The sequence below is a fragment of the Phoenix dactylifera genome, chromosome 12, assembly GCF_051530095.1.
Source record: "Phoenix dactylifera cultivar Ajwa chromosome 12, Ajwa_hap1_PhDact_Kaust_v1.1, whole genome shotgun sequence".
NCBI classification, from domain to species: Eukaryota; Viridiplantae; Streptophyta; class Magnoliopsida; order Arecales; family Arecaceae; genus Phoenix; species Phoenix dactylifera.
In genome coordinates, this window is record NC_143201.1 from 23,938,288 (window position 1) to 23,954,524 (window position 16,237).

The 16,237-nt window shown below is 39.3% G+C and overlaps 1 protein-coding gene and 2 long non-coding RNA genes across 4 annotated transcripts; 1 reads left to right on the forward strand and 2 right to left on the reverse strand.

The window, feature by feature from the left end:
- Positions 1-2,666: 2,666 nt before the first annotated feature.
- LOC149751567 (uncharacterized) lies at positions 2,667-14,706 on the reverse strand. The gene is made up of 2 exons (XR_016398045.1): positions 13,234-14,706; positions 2,667-3,396 (listed from the first exon to the last, which is right to left on the reverse strand). It is a non-coding gene; the product is annotated as an uncharacterized LOC149751567 (long non-coding RNA).
- On the forward strand, positions 3,266-7,807 carry LOC108511554 (receptor-like serine/threonine-protein kinase At1g78530). 2 transcript variants are annotated; one of them, XM_088709209.2, is made up of 7 exons: positions 3,266-3,385; positions 3,482-3,539; positions 3,888-4,076; positions 4,160-4,498; positions 4,572-4,826; positions 4,927-5,060; positions 7,359-7,791. In XM_088709209.2, exons 3-7 carry the CDS (start codon positions 3,941-3,943, stop codon positions 7,545-7,547), a joined length of 1,053 nt encoding a protein of 350 aa, XP_088565335.1. In that variant the 5' UTR covers positions 3,266-3,385; positions 3,482-3,539; positions 3,888-3,940; the 3' UTR covers positions 7,548-7,791. The 2 variants fall into 2 exon arrangements, with proteins under 2 accessions (XP_088565335.1, XP_088565336.1); XM_088709210.1 differs by lacking the exon at positions 3,266-3,385 and having other exon boundaries at positions 3,393-3,539; positions 7,359-7,807.
- Positions 9,914-12,420, reverse strand: LOC120104563 (uncharacterized). The gene is made up of 3 exons (XR_016398044.1): positions 12,187-12,420; positions 11,170-11,269; positions 9,914-10,104 (listed from the first exon to the last, which is right to left on the reverse strand). It is a non-coding gene; the product is annotated as an uncharacterized LOC120104563 (long non-coding RNA).
- Positions 14,707-16,237: the final 1,531 nt, after the last annotated feature.

Here is a 16,237-nt window from a genome sequence, read left to right on the forward strand (position 1 = left end):
TTCAGATTGGATTCAGATCCTATTTTTTTGATCCGATCGAATTCAAATCCGGATCCGGATAGTCGATTCATAAATCTTTCGGGAACGGAAACAAATGCAGATACACTTGATTTTTCTGGATCTGGATATCTATATAACAAAGGTAAGTGAAAAGAAAGTTAAGTTAAATCAGAAAACTAATTAAGTGATTAACCAAACTTAAACTAAATGAAACCTAGATATCGAATGACCATCACTTAAGACAGTAATCCAAATATGGAATACTCAATTCGAATAAAATTTTTCGGATCACCCTGCATGCTTAAAAGGCTCAAATCTCTTGTTCGACCATTTTGTTCCTTTTTCCTCTTCGTCGTCTTCAAGCAACTAGGGTTTCGAAGATTTCATCTACTTCCTATCTTTCACTCGGTAATTGTAAAATGACGACAACTGTGAAATGCGTTGAAAGCGTCCTAGATTTCGTCTACTTCGGTGTCAAGCAACCTTAAGCGTTATATCCTTTATAAAATTATTAGTTTTTATTATCGATAAATACTTATTAAAATTATATATTTTTAATTGAATCTTTATTTTATATTCATGTCTTCATTGATAATTTTCATCATTGAATTTTGCTCAAATTTGATTAATATCTGAAAAAATCCAATTGACATCCATATTCGGATAAAAAAATATGGATATATTTAATATTCGATTCATATACGTATCTGTTTATAATAATTATTGATACGCTTAGTATTCGATCCGTATTTGTATCCGTTTAGAACAAATATGCATATATATTTGGATATCCATTTATTATCCGTATTCGTATTCATATTTGTTGAAAAATATGAATACAAATATAGATATATCAATATTCGACCTGTATCCGATCCATTTTCAGCCCTAGTGTCTACCCATGTTCTAAAACAAATGCCAAATACAAAAAAAAAAAAATATTTGCATTGCAAGAAGAAAATATATGTGAAAAAAATATTAGGAGGAAAAATAAATTTATTCAAAAGAAATAAAGGCCAAAAATAATGAGTGTGGCACTCCCTCTCACAAATAAAGAGGCTCCACATACAAAAAAAAAAATCTCCAAATTTCTTCACATAACTCTCTCCTCCTATTTATAAAATTATGCCTTTTCTACTAAAAAATAAAACATCAATTAAAAAATAAATTCAAATACATATTTAATCTAACTTAAAATGGACTAGTACTAAAAGATAAATTATTTCTAATAGTGTTGAAATTAATAAGAAACATGTATAAGCTAGAAATAGAATTCTAATATAAGTAGGACAATCAACGGACTTCCAATTGTTTGATAATATAAATTTTTTAATATATTAATTGATCGAAAAAGGTAGAGCTGGAAATAAGCCGAATGGAGCCCGTTCGTAGATCATAGGCATCGGAAAAAATACTATTACCCTAAACGTTAGAAGTAGTGCTTATTAAAAAAAAAAAAGTCTACAGGCATGAACGGGAAGACGCTTATTTCGGGCACTTTCGGAAAGTACCAGAATTCTGTTGCAACACCAAAAAAAAATAAAAATATTTCTATAAATTTATGATAATATAGGAATGGTTATAAAAAAAAAGAAGATTACCCCCCTGTGCTACATCCAGAGATCTTCTCAATACATGTTGGCTACGTGATCGGAGGCAGATTTTTAGACTTGTAAACAATGTTTAATCTTCTCACATAAAAGAAAGCCATGCGGCTACAGCTGCATGCATGAAACCAGTGCGTATCGACACACGTCCCTCTGGGAAATTGTGGCAGAGTCTGGGACAAAGGTGATGTTTCCAATTTAAACCACCTCCTTGTGAGTGCAAGTGGGTACGCACTTCGTATCCGCCTCCTTTTAATACGCAGACGCGACGCGCGAGCGTCGGTGGCATTCTTACCCTGCGAAGTTACCGACCATCGTCACGGGTTCGAAAACCGAGAGCTTTCTAATCTGAACCTTGAGAGGTTTGTGCTCAACTTGGTCAGATTGATGGACAGTGCTTTCATACTCCGGCATCTGAATTTGTTTTTCTTGTGCTGATAAAGTTGTAAGTTTGTCGAGAATTGCTGAATGCTAGTTTAATTCAGAAATCACACTCTAAAGGACACACTATATGGTACAAATTTAAAATAAACGATTAAAAAGCTAAATACCATTCAAGTAACATTTTTTTTAAAGTAAAATTTCAACTTACTAGATTTTCAAAATAACACTAGATGAGAAATGCCGGGAACTTTGGACTTTTCGGCATCAAAGAAAGATCAAATTCAAGTTGAGAAAAGCATGGGATCAGTTTATCGTGACCCTTTGTTAGCATATTTGGTTAGAGAGGAACTTTAGAATCTTTTTTGGAAGAAAATCTTCTATTAGCTCAACCCTCTCCTAGACATTGCATACCTTTTAAAGTTGGAGAATTTTATGCTATAGAAAAAGCAAAGGAAAGCCCTCAAGCTCTAAATGACTTCTTTTCTGTAGTGTTGCAAATGTCTGATTTCTAGTCCCCTATAACTTCTTTTTATATTTATTTTGTACATTTTTCTATAATCAATAAATTTCTTGGGGAAAGTTTCTCACTTCCTCCATCTTAAAGTCAGAAGAAGAAGAGAAGAAAAAAGAAACACTAGATTGAGAAATGTTAAGAGTAGTGGATCAGGTGGCACATCTTGAACTCCAAGATTGATTTCTACAAGCATCATGCGAAAAATGTTTCAGACTTGGATACAATACCATGTAATGAGAGCTTTAGTTTTCGCATGCACTAGCTGTCATCAGTCATCAGCTTTATGGTCGATGTGGAAGATAATCGCAATGAGCAAAAATTTTCCTCCCAATGTATGAATTTTCGTTGGATTGATTGCATCATTAAAGAGGAGAGTAAAAGGTTTACTTCTGTTTCACAAATATGCTTGGCTCCTTGGATGAATTGCTATCCAAAATTCTCTCAGATGTACTTGATTCCGCTGCTCACATCCCACTTGGACTAGCTTCTTAGTCTGGCGAGGATAGATCAAAAGTTCTACTAACGCAAGGTATTTGATAACCATAATGGTAAAAAGTGCGATGGATAGATGAGATCAAAAGCCAGCATACAAGACAGGAGTCTAGGTCAAGTTTTCACGTGATTCAACCAGTTTTTTTCGGTTGGTTTTGTTGCTTTTGAACCTAATAATCATCAAAATGGACACATGTCCTTCCCAAATGCCATCACCCATGCCCTTCAGATGCATATCCAGCTGAGGTGTCCAACTTCTGTTGGCACCCAGTCCATGCAGCAGGGGCTCTTCTTTCCTTCAGCTTTTACCGAGCTGAAAGCCTTTCATCTTCCATTGGCATTGCGTTTCTTCACGAAGGATTCGAAAACTCTTGCAGCCTCTGCTGTGGTAAGGCCATCCTTTCCCAAAAAAAAAAAGAAATCATGAAGATAATTAGTCTTTTTTAAGCTCTTTTTCATTCCTCAACATCACTTCTATTCTCAGGTCATGACTGCAAAAGCACAGCAAAAAGCTCCATCATTGTCAATCTATCACTATAAAGGTTCGAAAAAAGTAATCTTTTGTTTGCATAGTTTAGAAGGAAGAGTAATGCTCATCACATATTGGTAAGGCAAGTGTGTGAAAATCTATTAGTTTTGCTTCTGAATAGCCATCTTTTATGGCTTTTTTTAATGTCTGGCTTAAGCATTTCAATATATGGATCTGATAACAATTGAAAATGATTCCTAATACCTTTACTTTTGTTTCAATTTCTCAAAGGGTATTAGGAAGTTGCATGGGTTAATGTTCTGAGGACCATCATGCTCCAATAAGAATGGAGAAATTATGTCCATGTAAACCGATAAAATCATAACAGTAGTTTTTCTGTCTTGATGTATATATTTTCCAGATTGAAGGGTAGAAGATGTCAATCAGAAGCATCATACAGTTGGACTGAAAAATATGGCCAATTCTGTTGCTTTAGGACTCTATATTACTATTTGCTGCGTTGCATTTATCATGTCCAAGATTATAGTTTCATTCCTCCTCTACAAAAGATGGGCACGGAAGCGTAGGATCATCGAAGATACTTTCACAGGTTACCTTCTACTATGTCAAAACAGCTATAATTTTAGTCACAGGAATTTGCATATGAAGCAGAAAACTGATGTCTGGTAACAGATGGAAAGGTGGTTATGTTCCGGTCCCCGACATCACGGTCCCTTACTTCGAAAGCTTTTATGAAGAAGACCATGAAGTTATCAAACAAGGACATCATTGGTTCTGGTGGCTATGGTACAGTATACAGATTGAGAATAGATGAAACCACTGCTTTTGCTGTGAAGAGATTGAACAAAGGAAATACAGATAGAGATCGTGGATTTGAAAGAGAGCTCGATGCAATGAGTGACATAAAGCACAGGAACATTGTCACTCTTCATGGATATTATATTGGCGCTCAGTTTAATCTTCTAATATATGAACTGATGCCAAATGGAGGTTTGGATGCACTGCTTCATGGTAATATAGTCAACACTGTTTCTCAAGACTACGTCTTATTTTCAGTACGCTTCTCACAAAGATATTGCTGCAGGCAAATCAAGTAAAGAGAAGCCCCTGAGCTGGTCTTTGAGGTGCAAAATAGCAGTTGGTGCAGCACGGGGCTTATCGTATCTACATCATGATTGTATTCCACACATAATCCACAGGGATATCAAGCCAAGCAACATTCTGCTTGATCAAAACATGGAGGCAAGGGTGTCTGATTTTGGATTGGCCACATTAATGGAACCAGATCAGAGTCAGGTGACAACAATTGTTGCAGGAACTTTTGGATATTTAGCTCCTGGTATTATGCTGGGCCAGAGACACTATAGCTTCTATATACCTTCTACTTCTCTTCATGGGTTATGATGAATTGAGTTCATTCTTTGAATTGTGTCTGACAGAATATTTTGACACGGGAAGAGCAGCAACAAAAGGAGATGTTTACAGCTTTGGTGTTGTCTTGCTTGAACTTCTAACTGGTAAAAGACCAACAGATGAATCATTTATCGAGGAGGGCAAAAAGCTGGTGACCTGGGTAAGTCTTTCACTCATAAATACAAGTCCCAAACGTCCAAGCTCCATGGGGGCTGAGTTTATATTTGTGTCAATTATCGAGTTTCTTCTTCTGTAGCCACAGAGTTTCTATCATGGATTCAAAAACCACTAACACGATATGGTACCATCAATACCATACCATTTCGACATGGAAATGGCACCAGCATGATTGTTGGGAGGGATGCGAAAACCATTCATACTGGTTACCTATGCATACTGATGGAACCATAATAACTGTACAAGTCAAAACTAATGATTTTTCATTCCCTTTGATGCTGTCAGTTTTGGTATGTATTGTCGGTACCGGTGCTGCACCAATACTGCACCGATATCATACCATTCCAATGAAAAAATGGCATGATGTTTGATATTGGTATTTACAACCTCAGTTTCCATTGCCTTTTTGTGGAATAAATCATTCCTTATTTTCTTTCTGGATGAAATTAAACAAGCTGAGTATATTACCGGCAACAAGAATTGTGGAATTTCATCCTATACCCATCTAAGACCAGATTTAATAATCCTTTTCTCAACTTTAAGGGCTACAGCCTACATGGTATACCAAAGTTACTTTTTCTCAAATATTAAATCAAACCTTCTATTCAAGTCATCATAGGCCTCCTCCTTGCTGAGCCTTCAGATATATATTCAAGTCAAGCACATGCTTTTATTGTTGGGTCTATCAATTAACACTGCTTGACTTGACATGGTTGCATGAGTATTCCTGTTTTCAAAACTTTATATGTCACGCCTCCGCCTCTGCGAGGCACGTGAAGCACCTAGTGCCCACGTGGGGGCCACATGAGGGGGGAACATGGGGCTCCCCTGCCAGATATTGTCCAATTCTGGGGCTTCACGCAAGCGTCCTTCACCCCTCTCCGGTTTTGTTTTCTACCCAAAACGCGTCTGCAGAATTAGGAGACACCCGCCTCATATGCCCAGGCTACGGAACGAGTCTTTCCGATGTGGGACTATTGGGCCTCACACCCTTCCCACCATCGGACAAGAGCCGTCCTCGGCTCTGATACCAAATGTCACACCCCCGCATACTATTTGTAACAACCCAGGACCTCACCCAAAATGGCTAGCCGGAAGGTATTGTTTGGGTTCCTTGATCCTGTATAAGTACCCAAGATCTACCCAGCGAATAACCGATGTGGGACTAAACACATGCCCGCACGGGTCCTCACATACTCCCCCCGTTCAAGCCCTGACGTCCTCGTCAGGCTAAGGGTTCAAATCCATTCAAATCTAATCACAAACACCACGATCGGTCCGTGGTCAACCCCAATGAATCTGTGCTGCAGTGTCCCCTAGTCCACATAAGTTATGGGCTGGATCCGCTCTGATACCATTTGTAACAACCCAGGACCTCACCCAAAATGGCTAGCCGGAAGGTATTATTTGGGTACCTTGATCCTGTATAAGTACCCAAGATCTACCCAGTGAAGAACCGATGTGGGACTAAACATATGCCCGCACGGGTCCTCACATTATATATTATCAAACTTATTGAAGCTGTAAAAGAATACTTAGTGTTTCTTAAATATTCAATATACTCAATATTATGGATCAAAAAAGATAAAGCCATCTACCATAACTTCTTACAAGGTTCAGATATTTTTAGCAATATTATAACCTACCTTGTTGGATATCATATCTAGCAAAAGCTAAAAGTTTGGCTTCAAGGCATTATGACCTAAACACTTCAAGTTTGAGTTTCTTGATGCGCTGGACATGTGGACAGTGGATACTTTAAATCAACAAAGCATGATGTCTTAACTGTAGAATGTCAACTTTCTGCATTTCTATATAAAAGTTGTCAGGTGTAAATATAACAATTAGCTTTCATCAAAAAAAAAAAAAAAAAAACTGATATAACAATTAGCGAAGGTAAATCACTTTAACCATGGTATGGAGCAATTAGTCTAACTTATTATTCATCACATACTGCATATTTAAAAAGACATATATAACACCACTATATCCACGTCCAAGGTCATGAAGGTTTGCACGTCATTCTTTTGGACACCTGGACAATTGACATTCTGTCAAGATTCCTGCTTATTTAAGCTTAGCAATGAGAAATTAATCTCGTTGCAACCTGGATTACTCAAGACCCTGAAATGCGTAGCTTTCAAGATGGCAACTTATGCATTTGCAGTGCCCCAAATTTTTATATTCACATCTTTCTGATACATTTCTCCTATTACTTTAAGTTGCTGTTTAGTATGTCTCTAATGAATTCTCATTGTTGACAAAATGCATGGTAAAACAGGTGAAAGAAGTTATCGAAGAAAAGAGAGAAGAACATGCAATTGACAGGTCTCTAGTATCTGTTCCTGTTGAAAAAGTCAGAAAAATGTTCGCTATTGCAGGCAATTGCCTAGAATCAGATCCTTCAAGGAGACCAACCATGGCTGCAGTTCTTAAAATGCTTGAGCAAATAAATCAGACAAACCTATAGCTTGGTCTTGACATCTTCTAACCTTTGTCCATGTAAATGGCAGTTTTGTTGAGGCGAGGATAATGCACTGCCATTTTGTGATATCTTATTGCTAATTACAGAGATCTTGGAGTAAATCGCCCAACATTGAGTTTTGTAAATTCAAGAATGAGATTGTCGTTATGAGATATGAAGAATATGGGATATGAGACTGATAAAGGAATAAGAAGTCACTGGTAAAGCAATATTAAATATGCCCTTACTCATTAACAAACTTATGATGTCATAGATGCCCAAGAAATATCCTTTCAAGGTTCATAAATAAGCTCAGTTGTCCTTCCATAGGTACTTAACATGCCGAATCGTACATGTGTTACCTCTATGAATAACTGGATTCAAATCCCAGTACAAGAAGAAACAAAACGAGAAAACAAGGGTCCAGTCACCCATGGTGACTGAAGTTTCTCAAGAGGTACAAATGGGCTGCTTTCTTAAAGGAGAGGAGTAGTCTTGCAATAAGGACTCACTAAACGCAACAAAGGAATAGAAAAGAAAAGCTCAAAGGTAGCTAACAATTTTATTTAAATTACTAGGAAGAGAAACAGAATTTAGAAAGTTCTAAATGAATTTAAATTACTATCTAAATATCCTTGTTCTTACACATTTACAAGCAATCTTTATGTGTTGCCACACCATATTACTGTAATACAACCTCATCATACCCCATAAGGTATCGTATATTCTATTGCTGCAATTTATATGCAGTCATATTCAAATTTTAACATCAATTATGTTTGATCAACAAATCATATGTGAGAAGTCTTGAAGACTACAAGCTGAAATTAGCCACCTTTATTGAGTAGCCTTAAAGTCTCAGCCTATTGAATTAGTAATTCAGCCTTAAAAGCTATGAAGAATGCATCAAAAGGAGGAAAACAAGGCAAAAGTGGAAGAGAAATTTGACAACAAAATTATAGCAAAACTATTTAAAACAATGGAAAAAGGAGCGCAAGGTAAAATTTCTAAGCCATATACTTGTAGATGTGGTAATATATCTAAATTATATACTGCAGGCAGGATAAAATGTCTATGTTATATACTTCAGACATATCAGTTAATTAAAAAGGAAAAATGACTGCCATCTTAATAAAAGAGTAACAAAAAAATAATCATTCCTCATGACTACTGACAGACAAAAAAGAGGTGGGGAAAGCCTGTGGAATCTAGTTATGCATCTATTAGAATTGGCTGTCAGAGGGTATGAGGTAGGTGCATCTGTGAATATAAAAACTAGTGTGTTAACAATCTCCTTTGAAGTTTAGCATCGTCCTCAACAATTTATGTGCCTGATTATTCTCTCTTAAATTGCACCAGAGTCAGAATAATTGCTGTTCAACATCGATCAATGTCAAATGCCACTTAGTTCATCTTAGCCAGTAACAATTTACTTATATTTTGCGTGGTCTGAGTCTAGTTCCTGGTCCTTTTGAAATGGTCCTGTTGTTAGCACATATTAAAGATTCACCTAAACGTCAGGATTTAGTGAGGAATCATCGAAGGTTCAAAACTGTAAGATTGATTTGATCCAGAGATACATCAAATGAGCATTCTTGATTTTTTTTTCCCTTCTTTTGAGATACAGTGGGAATGCCGCCTTCAGGGTCCAAAAATGAAACCTTCCTCTAGAGCACAAGCCGAGGAGAGGGGTGCCCAAGTGCCACTGGCATTCTAAGCTTGGAAAATTGACGTAGAGTTGAACTCAGCAATTACGCTCTTACTCCACCTTCTTTTGAACCTACAATGAGATTCATCTCTTGCTAAATCATTCTCCCATGTTCTTTTAATCATTCTAGTCAATGTAGTCTTGTTTCAGTTGCAAAAGCAAACAGAATCTCTCTCTTCTCTCTCTCATTTACTCACAACACATACATGCAATGAAAATTTATGGTTCCTATTATACTCAAGCTTAATGTTCCAATAGATGCACAATCTTAAACATGATTTATAATAAGTCCACAGGTTTATCGGCAGCAAAGAAATTTATATTGTTTTGCTTCATTTTTCCTAAAATCAGTTTAAGAAGGCATATTATTTGTTGTGATTTCTATGACACACAAACAATTGACAGGATCATAATATGCATGATGCCTAATAATCTCGCTCATGATGATGATAATAATAAATCGATACTACTGTCTGCTACATACTTAAGAGAATTGTGTTCTCCTCTGCAGTTTTGCGTGGCTAAAAAGGTCATCAAATTTTACCACCTACTCTCAAATTTGCTGTCACGCCCCGAACCCAGCACCCGGGTCCGGTACGCGACCGGCCGCATGAGCCCTAGAGCAGTGCCCTAAAGATCATGCAAGGCCTATGATTAACAAAAATTCTAATAAATCCACAATTAATCTAGTAATTCAAATAGAGCAGTCCGACATGTCCAAAATAAACAAATTAGTTCATTTACAAGCTCTTCAAATGTTCATCGACATCAAAGAAGGATAAACAACTAACTAACTAATGACTCTGGTGCTCGCACTCTGCGCCCATCCCATCCAAAACTATGCATCCTGCAACTCTGGTAAAGAAAAAGAAGAAGGGGGGGTGAGCTTTACAGCCCAGTAAGAATCCCTACACATCCATACCAACACAATAATAATATGAATTCGAAAACCACGATAAATCGATGCACATTTCATGAAATCATAAACCGACTATCAAAAGGCTCAAATAATCAATATAAGTATGCACGTCAAATATCAATGAAAGTCCAACCACGCAAGAATGATATAGCATACGATAGCTCATAAATCTTCATTAATGTTTTCAATGCTTTTTCTTTCCATTCTATATTAACTTGATCCGGATCAATTATCTTTCCGACTTTGGGCCAAATCCCGGTCACGTTTCCAGCCCGTGACAGGGCAAACCAATAGTGTCACACTTAGAGCCTGTGACGGGCAAACCAACATTGTCACACTTAGAGCCTGTGACGGGCAAACCCATAATAACGAAACGGCCCAAAGTCAATGTTCATTTAATCAATTTCACATCCACACCTCCATTCCAAACCGACCGGTATTAGTGAAGGCGCAACTCTATTTCCTTAAACCTCACCAAAGACAGTGCCACGAGTCGACTCCGACCAAGGCCTCGCCCAACCCCGGACTCCGACCTGGCCTCGCCATGGGTTCAGGGACCCTCGGTATGACCCACCTACTAACCAGGCCATCGCCGTTGGCAGGCGGCAGGACATGCTGACAGTGACCCTCCCTGTGCTGCTCAGGGACCCCGCAGGTATGGCCCGCACAGCGGCCGAGTATGTCCAACATTCCCCCCCCCCCAACGCGATGCCTGGGTTTCGAACTCGAGACCTCTGGCTCTGATACCAATTGTCAGGATCAAGCGTTACCATTACACCAAAACCGACCGGTGTTAGTCCATACCACCACATCCATAAATTCAATTATGCAGGTATAAGTTATACACATACAAGCATCCATCACACTACCAACCACAAGCCAACACGATCAAAATATAATTAAATATAAAACTATTTTGCTTTGTCTGGATCATAGCATATCAAACATATATAGTGCAAAAATATGTATATCATGTAGGATTGGCGTACAAGGATTCTTACAGAGATTGTAGATTGACTCAAACATGGATCCGAATCACAACCTGCGCGCTGGGATGCTGAGTCCCCTGATCAAAATCTCCTGGCACCACCGACTCTTCCTCTACAACATCAATTATAAATCACAACTAAATTATTTAATATTTAAATATTCTAAACCATAATTCACATCTACTATGGGGTCCATCACCAGGTCCCCAAACATCTCAATCTCTCCAGATCTAGGGCAGTCGGGGTGGCCCGACTCCCACTGTGTACCACCAGCCGTGGCCGCAGCCACGCCGCGACGATGATCGGTCCCGTTGAAGAGACCAAAAGAATGGATGATTCCTCTCTCTTCATGGTTGGGGGTACATCTCCCTTCCTCAAATCTTTTTGATCCAAGGGCAACAGCCATGGTGGCTGTGCCCTCTTCTTCCCCAACCCGACAACACCATTGGCCGAACCATCGCCGGCCGCCATCGTTGCAGCGGCGATGGTGACCGGCCAAGGGAAAAAGAGAAGAGGCTTTTCCTCTTCTTCTCCAAGAACCGGCAGACATCTTTCCTCCCTTCCCTCTCCTCCATCATCAACCGAAGTCCTCCCCTCTTCTTCTCCCTAAAAACCGACCCAGGGTCTCTTTCCTCCCTTCCCCCTCCTCCCACATCAACCGGAGATCCACTGGCAGTGGCTCGGCCCCCACCCGACGGCAACCCCAGTGGCCCTCGACCGCCGTCACCGTCACCGCCGGTGGCCAGCCGACACGAGAGGGAGAGGAGACAATGGATCACGAGGAAGAAGGCCTCGGATCCCCCATCCCCCATCTCAAATAAATCATAAAACTCCTCACACAGACCCGATCAACCCCGCCGCCATGAATCCCGGCCAATCCCCGGCTGCCGACGGCGACGGAATCCGGAAGAGAGGAGCCGAACAGGGGTACCCTGTTTCGAACCTTTCTTCGATGATCTCACCGGCCAAATCTTCACCCATACCACTCAAAATCCAGAACATGAAGCATAAGGAAGGAGATGTACTTACCTCAGCCCGACGAGGTGCTCCGGTGATGTTTCCGGCGAGGAACCGACGGAAGAACTTGTGAGCAACTAGCGGAGGGTTCTCACACCAAAGGAAGGAGGAGGGCTTCACCGCGGCCGGCCGGATCTCCCTCTCCGGCGCTCGATCCCCTCCGGCGAGTCGCCTCCCCCGACGACCGACCTCCCCTCACGCCGCCGCCCCACCCCCCTCTCTCTGTGTTTCCCCTTCCACGATCGTGCCTAGGGCACGATCGTATTTTATAGATGGGCCCGGCTTCTTCGGGCCGGCCCATCAAACCATTTTTTTTTTTTTGTTCCGGGTATTACATTTGCAATGATGATCATTTGTCATTACAGAATGTTCTTTTGTCTTTAAAAAGAATTCAAGTCTAGTTCATTCTTTCGTCATTACGGAATGTTCTTTTGTCAAATTTTTAATTTATCATGTTGCCCCTGTGCAGTCTCTTTTGATCTTCAGACAGTATTATTCACGACAGAGGAAAGGAAAAGAACAACCGCAAGGGGGCAATAGCTCACACAAAATCAATATATTTCTCTGTGCTGACGCTTGGAAAATAATAAAACCAGCTTCTTAGAACTAACACAAGAATAGCATCAGGAAGAATGGCTAAAGTAAATGGAAAGAAGAATATATTTTTTTAAGAAAAATGGGAAGCACATTAAAAAGCAGCAATAGCAGTCGACTCATTTCAGGCCTAATTCTGGGTATCGATGCGGGCATACATTTTCTTTTCCAAGAAGTACTCGAATCTCATCACTTCGCCAGGATTTCATTCAAACCACAATAATACGATTACCAGATCAGGGAACCAATCACACGTCAACACAAAGTCGCTGCCAAGACCTTTGAACACTGTATATTCTTCATTGAACTCAAATGTAAAGCTCGAGTTTTTTGACATAATATGTTCCTATTTCTGAAAAATCTATTTAAAGCATTACACAAGTAGCCGGTGGGTACACATAAATAAAACTAAAAAGGAGGCCGTACAAGACTGCAAGAGGAGCAACCATAAACGACCATACAAACCTGAAGATCTGGGGATCTTGAGGCTGCGCTCGAGATGAGGAAATGCGGAGAAAGCTGACGGGAATCTCGGGAAGGCACGGATGAGAGGACCGAAGAGGGGGCTGCTTTGGTTCCGCATCCGGAGATGGGCGAGCTGGAAAAGCGATCGCGCCGACCATTTCCGAGCGGCCTTTGGCTTTCCTCTTCGCCTTATGGATTTCTCGCTGATGGCGATCCCTCGAGGAGTGCGACAAGCGGCTGCCCGTACGGAGAACAGATCTTGCAAATATTATAATTCCGGCGTTGTATCTTGCAGATCGATGAGCTCATCATAGGCCGGACTTGAAAATATTAAATTTTGCGTAGGCTCGGACTGAAGTGTGATTAAAAATAACTTAAGTTTAGGCCTGAGGCCCAACTCATGATCGACTCTATTCGCATTCCTCTGGGGCCATTATTCTTGTTGTCAGAACAAACAGTGCAGGCCATAATTTACCCGGAAATTACCGTATCCAAGTGTAAACTTTTTTGTGATAACTTATTCTTCTTGAATCTAAATGTTGGAAGAGGTGTAGATCGCACCAAGTCGCAGACTCGGTATAGGCATGGCTTGGGGTTCGATCTTTGAATCCTGCTTTCCGAATCTGATTTGCGAGGTGAAGCGATCCATGGAGCATCGGATCTTACACCATGCCTCTCGATCCACTTCCATCAAAAATATTGTGATTGTCGATATTAGATTTCGGATTACGTGCAAGTATTTTGGTGAGAAAATTAGCTTTTTGTTTTTTCCTTCAAGTCAAACATACCCATTTATATCAGGTGATCTAGTGTCATGAACTCAATTCATTGATGTTCCCATCATGAATGACTCCTCATGAAAAAAGAAAAGCTCCATCCATAACATGGATCCTATTTGACCCTACCCAGCCCAAAAACTTAAACTTTTAGCAGGAGAACGGTGTACACTGATAAACCCGGCCCTATGGCACTTTTTTTTTATTATTAATCAATGTGATACTATGATATCTGCCTTCCTTGTTCACGCGCACACAAAAAAAAATCCGTTCATGTTCAGCCAAACTCACATTGCATATTGAAGGAAAAAGGAGAAAGTTCATATGCCTTTCTTAGTTTCTTCTCCCCCTATCCCATGAATGTGAATCATATATGATCTAATCCCACTGGTTATAGCTCTAGTGAAGCACTCTTTGACAATCACCCTTGCTACTAGGTGAGAGGTGATCCTGCGCGGGAGGGTCAAAAGTAGCTTCATCGACCATATATATATATATCTAAAGCTCAAGTTTCTACCAACTTTCCATCGTAGGAATTCAAACCGGATACCAACATCGGAATCGGACACATTTTTCATTTTGGCATCAATCACAGCTGCAAAATGTCTCCAAATAAACCAACAACTAGCTTAAGTCTTGATTGCATCCTAGAGATCGAGTGGAGTGCATAAGACTTCATCCATCTCGTCAATTTCCAAATAAGTGGCATATGCTAGATCGGCTTTTCATATTATGGTTTAATTTTATTCGACATCTTATCTACAATTCTAGCTATCATTGATTTTTCTTCCTTTGATCAACAAGTCAATAGTTTGGTTTTTGCTGTTTGCTGTACAAAGGGACAACTCTTGCAGAGACTACTTTAAATTAATCCCTTATCGAATACCATTTTTCTAGTTTCTTTTTTCAAATTAAATGGCATATATGTGGATGCAACTATATCTTATCATGCCCTTTTCTAGACAAAAATTTGATTATCATTGTTTAAAATGCCCAAAACTTAATAATTATCGACCGACTACAATAAAGTGTTCAATAATATTATATCAATCAAGATCCTATGCTTGGCCACTTGTCATTCACTCAAGACACGGTATTTGGATAGTTTATTATTGGAGTTAGACTACTTAGAGGGATTTTTTTGGATAAAATAAGTTATTCGTATAAGGAAATGGTCAAAAAAATCGCCCAAAAAATGATACCGCTGGAAATAGCTACCAATCTATTAAATAAAAAAAAAGGGAAGAAGGCTTCATTCAAGATCTTTGCCACACTCTATAGACATGGATACTTGACTACACCACTATGGATAAGGTTCCTATGTTTTTCCTATGTACCACGATAAGCATCTAGATAGTCGTACATCTATGATCGTAGTTTAAAGTTCTCCAACATAAAAACTTATAATTTCACCTTGTAGGAGATTGACCGAGCATTTAGAGGATTTTATATCCTTGATCTTTATTATCTTATCCAGTTCTGCGGCATGACGATTATTCCATCTTGAAGAATTTTTTTTTTTGGTACTCAATCAAATTTCTTCTACATAATGGATCTCTAATTGGTTAGTTTCACTAAGAGTTATTGCTCCCTTATTTGGTTTATTTCTTTACAATATTCTCGTTTTTCTAAACAAAATTCAAGCCTTTTGGTTAAGTCAAAACCAAATCCTATCTCCTGATTGACCTAATTCTGCTGATCGATTTGATCAATATAGCATGCTAGTGATCCAATCAACCTTTAGTTTTAGATTTGTCGAGAAACAAATCTCATTTAATCTTTTTGAACTCCTCCTTTTGATATAATAATTGTTTCAACAACATCAATCTTATCTTGCCTCAATGACGACATCACTATGCAAAGCAAGTTATTCATTAAGTAGTCTATGCTGTCATGATGCATGTTCTCATCAATACTGGCAATTGGTTAGTTCAGTATTTCTATTTTTAGTTAAGGTTAGAGCGAAGTTAGAAAAAATAAAAGGTAAGTGGTTGAGATGTTTATTTTGTCCAATAACATGGCCTCGGAGGTGTCATGGTGTGGGTTTCACATGGAAGGTCCGAGTACCATGAACCCTCTTAGTTCTTAGAAATCTTGAAGTCGCCTCTAGCTGCATCATCTAATCTGCGACTTTTCTGCCTTGCTTTGTTGGGAGATAGAGATCGGACTATCCCCTCCCTTTTACATCAATCGATCTGTATGCCTCTGACCAAGCCCTAGATAACCTT

Bases quoted from the DNA above. Each gene is read 5' to 3' on its own strand.
- LOC108511554 (XM_088709209.2), top strand. From the start codon at position 3,941: ATGGCCAATTCTGTTGCTTTAGGACTCTATATTACTATTTGCTGCGTT. The intron at 4,077-4,159 runs GTTACCTTCTAC...GTCTGGTAACAG, and splicing joins CATCGAAGATACTTTCACAG to ATGGAAAGGTGGTTATGTTC. The intron at 4,499-4,571 runs GTAATATAGTCA...ATATTGCTGCAG, and splicing joins TTTGGATGCACTGCTTCATG to GCAAATCAAGTAAAGAGAAG.